Source organism: Tauraco erythrolophus, chromosome W, assembly GCF_009769465.1.
Source record: "Tauraco erythrolophus isolate bTauEry1 chromosome W, bTauEry1.pri, whole genome shotgun sequence".
Lineage (NCBI taxonomy): Eukaryota > Metazoa > Chordata > Aves > Musophagiformes > Musophagidae > Tauraco > Tauraco erythrolophus.
The window spans coordinates 17,300,111-17,314,203 of record NC_141497.1 but is presented as its reverse complement, the minus strand read 5'-3'; the positions used below and the strand labels follow the sequence as shown (position 1 = coordinate 17,314,203).

Below are 14,093 nucleotides of genomic sequence, written 5' to 3'. Positions count from 1 at the left end.
GATTTAAAAGATGCTTTCTTTTGTATACCCTTGGAAAAGGAAAGTAGAAAACTGTTTGCTTTTGAGTGGGAAAATCCACAGACTGGACGAAAGATGCAGTTAACGTGGACAAGGCTACCCCAAGGATTCAAAAACAGTCCAACGATCTTCGGGAATCAGTTGGCGAGAGAACTCGAGATATGGAAACAAGAAAAACCAAGACCTGGACATCTACTGCTACAATATGTGGATGATATACTGATTGCTACAGAGGAAAAGTCGACCTGTATCCAGGTAACAATAGACCTTTTGAACTTTCTGGGACTAAATGGGTACAAAGTATCTAAGAAAAAGGCCCAAATAGCTTGCCAGACTGTAATATATCTGGGCTTTGAAATTTCTAAAGGGCAGCGACAATTGGGAAAAGGTCAAAAAGAAGCTATTTGCAATATACCTGAACCAGAAAATATTCATGAACTCAGAGCATTTTTGGGAATGGCCGGGTGGTGTCGTCTTTGGATTATGAATTACGGGCTGATTGCTAAACCTTTGTATGAGGCCCAGAAGATTTCTCCTTTTGTGTGGGGACCAGATCAACGAAAAGCTTTTATTGAATTAAAACGTGCTTTGATGTCAGCACCTGCTTTAGGACTTCCAGACTTAACTAAGAACTTTCAGTTGTTTGTCCATGAGAGGCAACACCTAGCATTGGGAGTGTTGACCCAGAAGATGGGCAGCTGGAAGCGACCTGTCGGATACTTCTCCAAACAACTGGACACAGTGAGTAAAGGATGGCCAAGTTGCCTGCGAGCAGTGGCAGCAACAGTGCTGCTGATACAGGAAGCTCGCAAATTGACTTTGGGAAGGACAATAACGGTCTATGTCCCACACATGGTGATAACTGTTTTAGAACAAAAGGGGGGTCATTGGTTATCCCCAAGCCAGATGATAAAATACCAAGTGGTACTAACCGAACAAGATGATGTGATTCTAAAAACAACTAACCTGGTAAATCCTGCAGTGTTTTTAAGCTCCACACAGGAAGAAGGACAACTGGAACATGATTGCTTGGCTACTATCGAGTATGTTTATTCCAGTCGTGAAGATTTGAAAGATGTACCACTGGAGCGACCAGACTGGGAATTGTATACAGACGGCAGCAGCTTTATGGAGCAAGGGGTCCGATACGCTGGATATGCGGTAACAACAGACACCACAGTTATAGAAGCCAGAGCATTGGCAAGCACCACATCCGCCCAAAAAGCAGAACTTATTGCCTTAATTCGAGCCCTAGAATTAAGTGAAAAGAAGAAAGTGAACATTTGGACTGACTCCAAGTATGCCTTTGGAGTAGTGCATGTCCATGGGGTTCTGTGGAAAGAAAGAGAACTATTGTCCTCTCAAGGATCAAACATTAAGCATCAAAATGAAATTTTACAATTGCTGCATGCAGTTCAGAAACCAGAACAAGTAGCAATCATGCACTGTAAAGCACAACAAATTGGAAACACAAAAGAAATTGTTGAAAATAATTTAGCTGATAGAACAGCAAAGAAAGTAGCAAAGAACCAAGCATTCCAAATGGCATTAATTCCCTCCAAAACAGTAGCCCTCCCTAGGGAAAAGCCAAAATATTCGGAGGAAGATGATAAATTAAGCCAGTTATTAAATGCTAAGAAAAACTTAGCTGGATGGTGGGTAACCCCTAGTAGACAAGTAGTGATCCCACCCATTCTGATGAGAGAAATAATTCAAACAAAGCATCAGGAATGTCACTGGGGAGTAGAAGCTTTAGTAACTTCCTTACAGAAACAAGTAATATCGGTTAAAATGCTAGGATTAGCTAAAATGATAACTGCAAAATGTGAAATATGTTTGAAAAATAATCCAGTAATCAAGAAAAAAGTCCAAATGGGTAAATTAAAATCTAGCACAGAACCTGGAGATTATTGGCAAGTAGATTTCTCAGAATTACCTAGACAGAATGGGTACCGGTACATCCTGGTGGGGGTTGATACTTTTACAGGATGGCCTGAAGCTCTTCCCTGTCGCACCACACAAGCAAAAGAAGTAGTAAAATGGTTACTACAAGAAATAATTCCAAGATTTGGAGTTCCAATTGGAATTTCATCTGACAGAGGTCCACACTTTGTTGCTGAAGTAGTCCAAAGCATTAGCAAAGTATTAGGCATTGCCTGGGATTTACATGCATCTTGGAGGCCACAATCCAGTGGAAAAGTAGAAAGAATGAATCAGACTCTAAAGAGACAAATAAGTAAAATTTGTCAAGAAACAAATTTAAAATGGCCTCAAGCATTACCTTTGGCATTACTTCGAGTCAGAGTACAGCCAAAGAGTGGAACCTCTATCAGTCCTTATGAATTGTTGTACGGAAAACCTTATGAGTCCCCGGAACCAAATCCAAATATGCATGTAAAAGGAAAACAAGATGTATATAACTATTTGCTTTCTCTAGGGAAAACCTTAGCTGCAATTCGGAGTGCTGTGATTTGGAATCGACCTTTATCTTTAGACACTCCAGTGCATGATTTCCAACCAGGAGATTATGTCTACGTAAAGACGTGGACTTCTGAACCTCTGCAAGAGCGCTGGAAAGGACCTTTCCAGATACTGTTGACAACCTTCACAGCAGTCAAGATTGCAGAATCTACAGCCTGGATACATTACACTCGAGTGAAGAAAGCACCAGCACCCTGGAAAATTGTGAATCGTGATCCAGAGACTTTGGAACTGACTCTGAAACATGTCTAATTTCTCATATCTGTTCTTAATTGTTCTTTGGATCTTATGCTGGAGGATGGTACTAGTGAAACCATGGACTGATTTGGTGAGTAGGAACAAAAGACAATTAGAAACAGAACAAGTGATTGAAATTCCCAAACAAACGTCTGAGGAAAATTTGATATTAGGATTAATTAAAGGATTTGCCAATTTACAGAATGTTACACAGATTACTGCTTGTTTACCAATACCAAGAGCAGTAGGTGAATCCATTCCATGGGGAATCTTAACTATGAATTTGACAAATCAGGAACATAAAAATGAGACCACTCATTGTAAACAACAGCCAGTGACACAATGGTATGAACAAGTGAGATATATTAGAAAACAATGGAAGTCCCCGGGAAGTAAAGATGAATGTACAAAATTACTGAATTCAAACTTCGTAGACATCAGTGGAGGCTGGACAGGACTAGATACAGGATATGGTTATGGATGGTGTTCTTATGATGAACCAATAAAGAAAAATGTGAGCCGTATGGTAATGGAATGGAAATGCAAAGAAAGCGTTCAAACTTCACAAAAAGAACAACTTACTTGGAAATCAATTTGGTCCATGAATATATTCTCCCAATTTCAATACATGGTAAAAACCCCTTGGTGTTTTGCGTGGGTAGGGTCAGTTTCTGGATATTGGCCAACAATAACAGATAGAGGAACTGCATCACTAGAAAAGGAAAGTTCAGTATCTTGGTGGAAATGTGACAAAGTTTACAATTGTAGTACAGTAAGTAAAATAATACAAAAAATTCCCCCTTTAGCAGCTGCAGTGAGATATGGGTGTTTCTGTCGAGGGCTCAAAAATGATCTTCAAGTAACTGGAGATTATCAAATTAAAAGAGGAACATTTATAAGCTGTAAGAAAAGTACAATCCAAAGTCCTGGACATCTGGTCTGGGCACTAAATGATGGAACCTGGACGACACACTTACCATTAGATGGTAAAGTTAAACAAATTACCTTAGGCATGCCAACATTGTGTCCAATTTGGAAAAAATCACCATTTAAAGGACCCTTAGAAAATCGAAATCTAAAACGAACTAAAAGGTCTGAGACAGATGATATTTGGAACGAACCATCGACAAGACTGAAAATCAGCTGGGCTCTTCAGTCTCTTTTAAATCCTATAGCCTCATATAGAAACAGAGAATGGCTGTATCATTTAACAGGTCAAGTAGAAAAGTTAGCAAATGTTACAAAGAAAGGATTCAAAGAATTAAACATTCAATTGCAGGCAACATCTCGAATGGTACTTCAAAATAGAATGGCTTTAGACACGCTTTTACTCAAAGAACATGGAGTATGTGGATATCTCAAAGATAAATTAGATCACTGTTGTATACACATCCCAAACGTTACACAGGATGTGGAGCATGATTTGGATTTGCTAGAAAAAGTTGAGAAAGAAACAGAATCAATCCGAGAGGACATGTCAGAAGATTGGATAGGGAAAATTTTCAAAGGACTAGGCTGGAATCTAAGCTCTTGGATCCAATCTTTGATTAAAACCCTGTTTCTGTTGCTAATTGTCTTCCTCATGATCATGCTAATATACAATTGTTTAAAGAAACAGTTTGCTAATAGACTTGCAATTAATCGCAGAATCACGAGAGAGTTACCTACTATTCCACCAGACCACGGTTTATCGCCAAGGTATGCTGAAACGAATCTTAGCTTTGAACATGATGATAAGTGAGTATCAAACAATAAAAGTAAAAGTGGTGAAAGTATTGAAATAGCAATTTCAACACTTTCAAAGGGGGGAAATGTTACTGATACTTAGAATTTTTGGTAATTAAAGTTTAATCAATAGTTTTTTTAATTATAAACTAGTTAGTAGTTGATTTTAATAATATAGAATTATAAGAAATCTTTTAATGAAAAGTGTGCTCGTATAGTAAACACATGCTGCTATGAAACTGCTGCTACGAAACTCCTATAGCCCTGTACCAGGACCAAAGGGATCGGTCAGAATCATCCAGTAAGAACACGTAGTACAAAGCACAAGTTGATTTGTAAACTGATTTATGATACCTACATAGAACTAGAAGAATGCATGTAGCTATCAAGGTCTAGATTAATGAAGATGAAGAAAGCCAACCGTAACGGTTTCGTAATGGTCTATGGGTACCTGCCAGAAACCGTGAACTTAAGCAAAAGGTAATTCCGGCAGGGGGAGATCGCGACCACCGACTCACAAACCACCTACCTATATTGCACCCCAGACTCATTTCTCGATGATTCTAACTTTGATGGCACAGAATCAGAAATGGGAGGAGAATATGCTAATGATTTTCGGGAATTTGTATGTTTATGTATGATTTCCTAATGGATTTGCATATGTCAGCTCTATATAAGAAGTTTGACTTCGGTGCAAGGGGCGCACGCTAGGAGGAGATATCCCCCGTGCACCCGGCGCCGCGATAAAGAAGTGTCTGCTTATCTACATCCCATTGGTGTTGATAAGTTTCTTATTCCGGATTTTCGGTAACACTATGGTAGGGGGATGTTTCACCAAAGTTAAACTGCTTAGGTTAGAATCCAGCGAAGTAGTTTCCCTCTGCACTCCCCAAGGTTGTTGAATTTATAATAGAAATCAAAATCAGAGATCTATTTCCTATGTCTTTTGTGCATATAGGTATTGAAATTCTCACCTATGCTTCGAAAAACATTTTGAAAAAAATGGAATAAATGAGAATTTGAAGCAAAAGCATGCATTTCAAAAACTAAAGCTCCCATTGGAGAACAGAAAATTTAATGAGCTTTTAATGGAATGCAGTGCTCAGAGTAGTAAATTATTTGTTAGTTGACGATGCAATCAGCATGCTGATTAAGGTTGATTGTTTTTTTACTAAACATTAAATGAATGAAAAAGGTTAGTCCTTGTTCTGCTTGAGAGACTTTCATGAAGCAAATGGACATTCAGAGCAGAGATTGTCAATAAGGTGAGTGTGTCACTTGAATATAATGATAAAATGCTTCTGATAAATATTTAAAAGCATTTTATATCCACAATGTTTACCTTGTGTATAGTGAACTCTGTTTAAAGAAACAATGGGCCTAAAAACGCCATCCATGAATCCCTGTTTCTCTCTAGGAAGACAGATATATTTTATTTGGTAATTTTTTAGTATTACCTTCAGATGCACATTTGGATGTAAATGTAGGCAAATTACATAATTTGAAAAGTAAATCTACAAGAGGAAATAAAAACTATTTAAAGGAGAAATAATTATTCACTGACTAGATTAGAAGTATAATTAAAACTCTTCTAAATCTTCCTGCAATATTTATGCACTTAAAATTAGGTATTTTTAATGCTTTAATTTTTTTTTTTTTTTATGAAGGGAAATCACATCATCTTTACCCTGGAACGAGATTCCTTTTTACTTGAGAGGACTGGAAGCAACAAAACTCCAGTGGCGTTAACACCACAATAGGGAGGATGGTTATTGTTCTTTTATGCATGTTGACTGTAATTATTTAGTCTATAGAATCATTAAACAAGTCTTGGATTACACAAATCAGTCCACATATTGACTGTGTATGGATCTGTTTTAAGACAATGTTTATCATTTTGGTCACTTATCTGCTTTGATTTATAGATTTATGAAAGACAAAGGCAAACTAAAAAAAGAAGAATTATTATAGACCTGAAGCTTTGCATTTTATTTTAATGACTATAGAGTTCCTCTTCTATACATGCTAATTGGTTAAATAATCCCGTCATTCACTCACAAAGATAAGATACCTTTTAAATTCGATAAATACCTATCTTTGTGTTTTAACTATTCCTGTTTATGACCCAAGAGGTTAAAAGCCTTTGACTGGTATTTGACTTCTGACCTCATATAAATGTTATCTTATTAGTTCCTGCTCTTTAACTTATATTGAGTGCTTGTCCCTGATGGCTTTTAGATAAAGAGGTTTTATTATATTTCCTATTGAAACTGAACCATTTGCTTTGTTCTTCATCTGTAGTCTCAACCCACATAGTAACCTTGTAACCTAACAATTTTGTTGAATAGACTAAAATCCAAACTATTTACAGTTTATATGAAACCTTATTTCTGTCTAAACTCCCTAGATTGAATCTAATGTTTTGTAATATAGTTTGTTTGGGTTTATTAAGCTTCCAATTCAGGATTATAAATCCAACATTGAACATTACCTTTATTTTAATGCTATCGTTTTTAATAATTGTAGATTTCAGCCCAAGAAGAGAGGAGTTAATAAGATCATACAAAGAAATATTTTTCTTGCTCAAATCTCTCTTTTTCTAAAGAAAGCCTAAAGATATGTTTTAAATATTCTGATATATTATTCACACTGCGTTTTCCCATCTGCTAAAGTAACGTAGCTGTTATATGCATCTATCCCAATTCTGCCTTTCATATGGAAGTGTTCTCTTTTATCTTACATATCCTTCCGTATCTTACTGCCTTTCTCATGCGTCGAAACTTGTAGATATTAGCATGATGACTAACGTGCAGTAGGCATTGCTTCAGACATATATATGCATATATATAATCTGTACATGGGTGTATACATATCGTGTTCTCTTGTATTTATCTAACCCTAAATATGCTTAATACATTTTATTAGTTTGCAGATGTGTTAGGAGAAAGCAACTGTAATTTCTTTGATTTGCTAAAGAACATTTTACATTAATTTTCTTATAGAAATTTTACTATAATCATAGAGAAAGAATGAAAAGGCAGCCATCTTGTGGGTGTCATCTTGTACTTTTTCCTCCTTGGTTCTTTTCCACACAATCTTTGTTTTGCTGTGATATTGCCTTTTACCTTAATCAGCCTTGAAGATAGTACTTGATATGTAAAAACATAATCTCATCATTCCATATACTAGAGAATAGTTGTATATCCCTTTGGCATTCAGGCAGTCAATGTCTACTGGTTACAAGCAAACCATATCTGCCTTTATATTTACTCAAACATATGGATGAAACATAATTTTTCCATTGTATGGTTCTCTGTTGAAATGTATTTACAAAAATCAAATATGTAAGCAAAATATTATTCTTGTGAATGAGATTAATCTGTCTGAAAGCTAGCATGCAGGTATACCATTCAGGAATAACAAAAGAAAAACCTGCTGGATGCTCCCTTTTCCGAATTAACTTAATGCTGTCTAATATTGCTGATATGTATTGAAAGACTTATTTACTATTTAAATTGTTTCTATTTTCTCTGGAAAAATCTTAAGAGCATTAATTCCCATTAATGTCAATTCTATTTCAATGTGTCGATCATATTTCAGCAAAAGGAATATTTTATGCAATTCCTAAATTTGTACTAAAGCTATTGTATAAAGATCATGTAAAAATATTTTTCCCTACAAATTTTTACTATATAAGTTAATAATTATATGACCTACTATTATACAATTTCTGCCTTGCTATAGCTTTTTTTTTTAAAGAAGTAAAACAAAATTCTAGAGCTCAAAATTCTATCACCGGGGAGTTATTTGTCAATGAAATAAATGCTGTCAGCAGCAGCATCATTAACATATAAACTGTTTGGTTCAAAATTAGCAGTTACAGAGGTTATTGATTATGCCACTATTGGCAATTTACCAACAAGCTTTCAATAGTAGGCTGAATGCAATGGGTTTTTAATTGTTTGAAAACTTGCAGGAAAATTGAAAACTTTTTTGCCTCTTCAAAGTTGTTTTTTTTTTTTAAATCCTGATTTTCTTTTTGTAGTCAAAACCAAATACATTTGGACTATTATGGTAGGATGGCTTCCTTAAAAATATTATTTGAACTACAAAGGCATTAATTTAGGACTTGTGATGTTGCAGAAAGGGCCTGCTAAAAATTAGCAGCTTGTCCTGGTATTTGGAGAACAAGAATGACAACTTATTGGAAGTTCTCAAGGAATCATTTATATTTCACACTTCAGCAGGCAGCTGATTTGAAATTGTCTATTAGCATAACAAAGGCTCTGAGCCTGTGAACTTCAGAAACCTTTCGACCTCTTAACTGCTGGCATAAATAGCCTCCAGCCCTGCCTACAGAGATCTTCCAAAGCTTCCCTGTTCGTGGATAAATTGTTAATCAGGGTAATTTAATATAGTTTTCAATATGCCTCTGTCGTGCCAGGGACGGAGAGAAGAACGACACAGAATTCAGGTCCAGAAGAAAATGCCAACACAACGCCAGCAGCAGCAGCGTTTAATTAATTACAAATCCGTATATATAACATGGTTCACAAGGATGGCCAAGGCAATTGGTCGCTTGACCATCCACCTCCCAGAGTGATTGGCTAAATGCTACAACACCCATTTCAAAACAACTTTCCCAGTGTGCCATAAACAAGACTGCATAACAAGCTACAGGTGCAAGATAAAGTCTTAGTTTACAAAAACCTCAAACTGTTTCTCAGCTAGCCTGCATGGGAAAAAGAACTTTCACAGGATGCTGCAGTAGCTGGAAAATTTCTGCTTCTAGCTTTTAGTATCCACATGCCTCATCTCTTATTGAGCAAGGTATTCACAGATATCGCGCTCTCTCAAAAGAAAAGTTCTCCTTCATTCAAGTGCGAGTAGGGCAGCTGCAGAGCGCCTCCCCCAGCTCCGCTCCCTCAGCCCGGAGGGCGCTGCGCCGAGCCGAGTGGCGTTGCGTGGGGCTGGAGATGACCCGTGCCCAGCACCCATCTCCTTCTCAGGGCCCGACTCCCCCCAGCCCAGCCTCCAAGCAGCCACAGCACAGCATCCCCAATTCCGACATCCACTTCCCCCTCGACGCTCCTTTTAACCCACTGACCCGAGCCCTGGTGGAGTGTTATAACCCTGGGGGCGCAGCCCGCCCCTGCGCGCAGGGAGAAGCAGTGCACTCGTCGCACCCCCGGGACAGCCCAGGGAGAGCAAGGTGTCTCGCCCTCCCCTCCTCGCCGTGGGGCGGCCTCTTTGTGGCTGCCAGCTTGACCCATGACTCTAACAATAAAAACCTTCACTTGATTTTTGTCCTTATTTATATATCTTCATTTAGTTCTCCGTGGGTGACATCTGGGTTTAAATATTGCAGTGCATGAGCTGTCGTTCAGCCTGTGCTTTCCAATGCATTTCTGAGCAGAGTTAGGGGGGAAATCTCTTTCCCTACCTCATACCCACCTCCTGTTACTTGACTTTCCTCTCTGTCCTTTCCATGATTCAGCATGTAAAAGTTGCTGGAACCAAAGTTTCGGTAGTGAAAACTTAAGAAATGAGAGGCACTAGTGTATGGAGAGAGATGTTGTTTGGGTTTAATATATGCCTGGCATTTGGGTTATTGGCATACTTTAGACTTCTGGCTACTGTTTGTCAGAACTGCAAGATTGGGGGAAGAACTGCAGATGGGGGAAGAATTTTAGATTATTTGCTTACAACATTGGTAAAATGGTCATGTAAATATATGCTCCAGATACCGCCCCAGTGTGAAACAGTGTGACTTTTTCCATTGACATGAATTGTAGTATATGTGGGCTCTCAATGTGTAATATAAATAGCTATCATTCTGCTTTGAGAGTCACACTCTTTAGTCAAGATAATATTTCTTTAAAATATTTAAAATCATGTTTCACTCCTATTTATATCTAAAGGTCTTGAAATAAATTGTTCTTGAAATAAAAGAACAAAAGAGAAAAAAGGGTAACACAACTGTAAATATGGTCAAATTACAAACATATTTTCTATATTTTACTTTCCTAAAGTAAAGATTTTACTTCTTTGCATTTTATTTGCACATTTTGACTTCTATGTGTCTGTGGACATCTCTGATGCAAACAATATTCTTAATCCCTTTTTTTTCTTTGAAGCTCCAAATTTATGCTTGATTTCCTTGAGAAAATGTTAATAGATTATTATAGATTTTTCACAGATTTTTACAAAATACATAGAACAAGTTTTAATCAAGATAAGTTTAGGCTTCTAGTATTTATCAAAAATATTTTGAACTATCAAAAAAATCCAAATAAATAAGATAGATAGCCTCTTTACAGAAATTCAAGAAATAACCTCTGGTTCCTTTTAATTGCGAGAGGATAAAATGACAGCATTTTTTGTTGCTTTTTGCTCATTAACACTTTTTTCTTTTTTTATTACATTTTTTCCTTCTTCAGAATTTATGATTCATAGCTATCATTACACTTTCACATATCTGAGTTTATGTTAAATTTCCTTTGAGTGGTTAATAAACATGCAGAAAAAGATACCTTTGCTCTGTGCCTGATATAAGATATGTCACCAGATTACGAGATTGATGATAAAGTCAAGTCACAAAGACCTGGCTAAGCATTTAAATTTAAGAAATGAGGAGCCTCATCCTGTTGTACCAGGATCTTGGCAATTTGGCCATGTAAATGTTTAACTAGTTGCAAAATTCTTTTCCTTTAGCTGAACTTTACTCACTTTAATAAGAAAAACACACACTCGCAGCTGAAGCTACCCGCCTCCTGAAGACAACCCTCATCCACTGAGCATGTGCAATGATTTTCTAGAGGTTTATACCTTTAATTGCAGATGAAGAAAAATTGTACCAATCAGAAGAGGTTTACAAATGGTGTGTTCCTCAGGGGTCAGTACTGGGACCAGTGCTATTTAACATCTTTGTTGGAGACATGGACAGTGGGATTGAGTGCACCCTCAGCAAGTTTGCAGATGACACCAAGTTGTGTGGTGTTGTGGACACGCTGGAGGGAAGGGATGCCATCCAGAGGGACCTTGACAGGCTGGAGAGGTGGGCCTGTGAGAACCTCATGAAGTTCAACAAGGCCAAGTGCAAGGTCCTGCACGTGGGTCGGGGAAATCCCAAGCACAGGTACAGGCTGGGCGGAGAATGGATTGAGAGCAGCCCTGAGGAAAAGGACTTGGGGGTGCTGGTTGATGAAAAGCTCAACATGAGCCAGCAATGTGTGCATTGGCAGCCCAGAAAGCCAACTGTATCCTGGGCTGCATCAAAAGAAGTATGGCCAGCATGTCGAGGGAGGTGATTCTGCCCCTCTACTCAGCTCTCATGAGACCCCACCTGGAATACTGTGTTCAGCTCTGGAGTCCCCAACACAAGAAGGACATGGAGCTGCCGGAGCGGATCCAGAGGAGGGCCACGAAGATGATCCGAGGTCTGGAGCACCTCTGCTATGAAGACAGGCTGAGAGAGTTGGGGCTGTTCAGCATGGAGAAGAGAAGGCTCCGGGGTGATCTTATTGCAGCCTTCCGATACTTAAAGGGGGCCTACAGGAAAGCTGGAGAGGGACTTTTTACAAAGGCGTGTAGTGATAGGACAAGGGGCAATGGATTTAAACTGACAGAGGGGAGATTTAGATTAGATATAAGGAAGAAATTTTTCACTCAGAGGGTGGTGAGGCACTGGAACAGGTTGCCCAGAGAAGTTGTGGATGCCCCATCCCTGGAAGTGTTCAAGGCCAGGTTGGATGAGGCTTTGGGCAACCTGGTGTAGTGGAGGGTTTCCCTGCCCATGGCAGGGGGGTTGGAACTAGATGATCTTTAAGGTCCCTTCCAACCCTAATCATTCTATGATTCTATGATTACCAATAGAAATCTTACAGCTTATACATATGTCATTATGCATGCATAAATAGCATCATTTTGAACACCTAGGTGTGCTAGCTTTGTGAAATTACCACCTAGCACCCATCTCTGTGCAGATATGTAATAAATATCTTAATTCTGTGTGTAGATTGGCTTTTTGCACACCAGGTAAAAGAACCCTAGGTTTTGGGACAACATGCTCATGCAAAACTGTATTTTCAAGAATTTTTTTCCCCAAATTATTTTTAGTTTCTTAATTAAAATAATGATATTTTGTTTGAAAATCAAATTAATTCCATTTTGATTAAAGAATGATGTGTTTTTTCCTTCCAGCAATCAAAGAATGGGGGCTTTGTGCATTAGGAAATATTTGCTTAGGTGATTGTTTCAAAGCTGCTTTCATCTAATGGTAGAGTTGGGCCTATTGTATTGAAAAAAGGATCTGTATTTGGGATGATGTTTGACAGGAGAAATGAATGCGGACACCAGAACAAATATATTACAGTCCCTTTGGGAATGCTAGCACCAAATTTAGCCAGACTGATGGGGCACTGTCTAGACAATCCTTTTTGGGTATCAGCTGTTTTTTCCTTGCTTTATTGTCCAGCTTCGATATATGACTAGAACTTTCATATGAAATCCAAACATAACTATTCCTGCAGCCATACTTTGCTGTAAAAAACAACACCTTCCCCCAAAGTCTCAGTATTAGAATAGTTATAAAGCAGAAAAGCAAGCAAAGTATGCTTTTACATAAAATATGTGTGTACATATGTATGCACATATATGTTTATAGATAACTATTCTATAATTAAAAATGCAGTTCAGTAGAATTATGACTTGAGCTCACCAGTGGATGCATAATCTTGACTGTGGCTCTTTTTTGTAGGGAGTAAGTTGGGGGGAAGATTTTGAAGGGAGTGTTGTTTTACAGAAGACATGTAGATGAGGGTAGAAATGTTGCTTTCTTTTCATATGCTCCACCTCTTCCCAAAAGAAAATTGAAAATATATAAAACAAGCAGGTTTTGTGAAGAGGCAATTAGAATCTTTTGTACATGTAAATTACAACCTTTCATTTTTGAAAAAGGCAAAGCATAATAAGAAGGAATATTTATCAAATGTTTATACTGTAATTAGCAGTACATGCTGCTCAGCTTTTCACTTACAGAACCTAATATTGAGCTGGAATTAAGCCTGTTCTTAAGACTCATAGGACTGCAGGACTTTTTTTTTTTTTTTTTTTAAGTAAAAAGCATCAGAAACCTATGATAAAGAAATTGCTACAAAACTTAACTGTATCAATTAATATGCATCTGTCACAAGGGGATTTTTTTTTTTGCCGGTAATACCTAAAAGTATCTTAGCAAGAAACAGTCACTGATAAAAAACCCCCACAACCCTCTCAAGATATTATGCTGAAAATGTTTTAGGAACTGCACTGCACTGCACAGTCTGGAAAAAATCTGTGGAAAGCAGATATGTGCAGCAAACTTTCTAGGCCTGTACCTTCATTATCTGAAAATGACACTCAATAGGCAGGCAGTCCCTGAGATGATTTTGTTTGGCCTTGGCAAAGATGCCTGCTACTTATCACCGCTGAGCAATAATGGCTCATTTTTCTCTCATCTTACCCATCTCTATCCATTTTTTCCTTTTTTAAAATTGCAAGCTTTTTGAGGAAAGGATGATCTTTTATATTTTATTCTAGTCATGATTAGACAGGGGCACTGGTAATAATGGACTTTTTTGTTTACATGCTTG

The 14,093-nt window shown here is 37.8% G+C and overlaps 1 protein-coding gene across 1 annotated transcript in view; it reads left to right on the top strand.

Annotated features, from left to right (window-relative positions):
* Nucleotides 1-242: 242 nt before the first annotated feature.
* Nucleotides 243-14,093, top strand: part of LOC147526239 (arrestin domain-containing protein 3-like) — a gene marked incomplete at its 5' end in the record, with an annotated part of 635,121 nt that continues 621,270 nt past the window's right edge. Inside the window, one exon of the mRNA XM_086630112.1 lies at nt 243-273. Within this exon, the coding sequence (XP_086486238.1) occupies nt 243-273 (31 nt within the window). The remainder of the gene's footprint in view (nt 274-14,093) is intronic.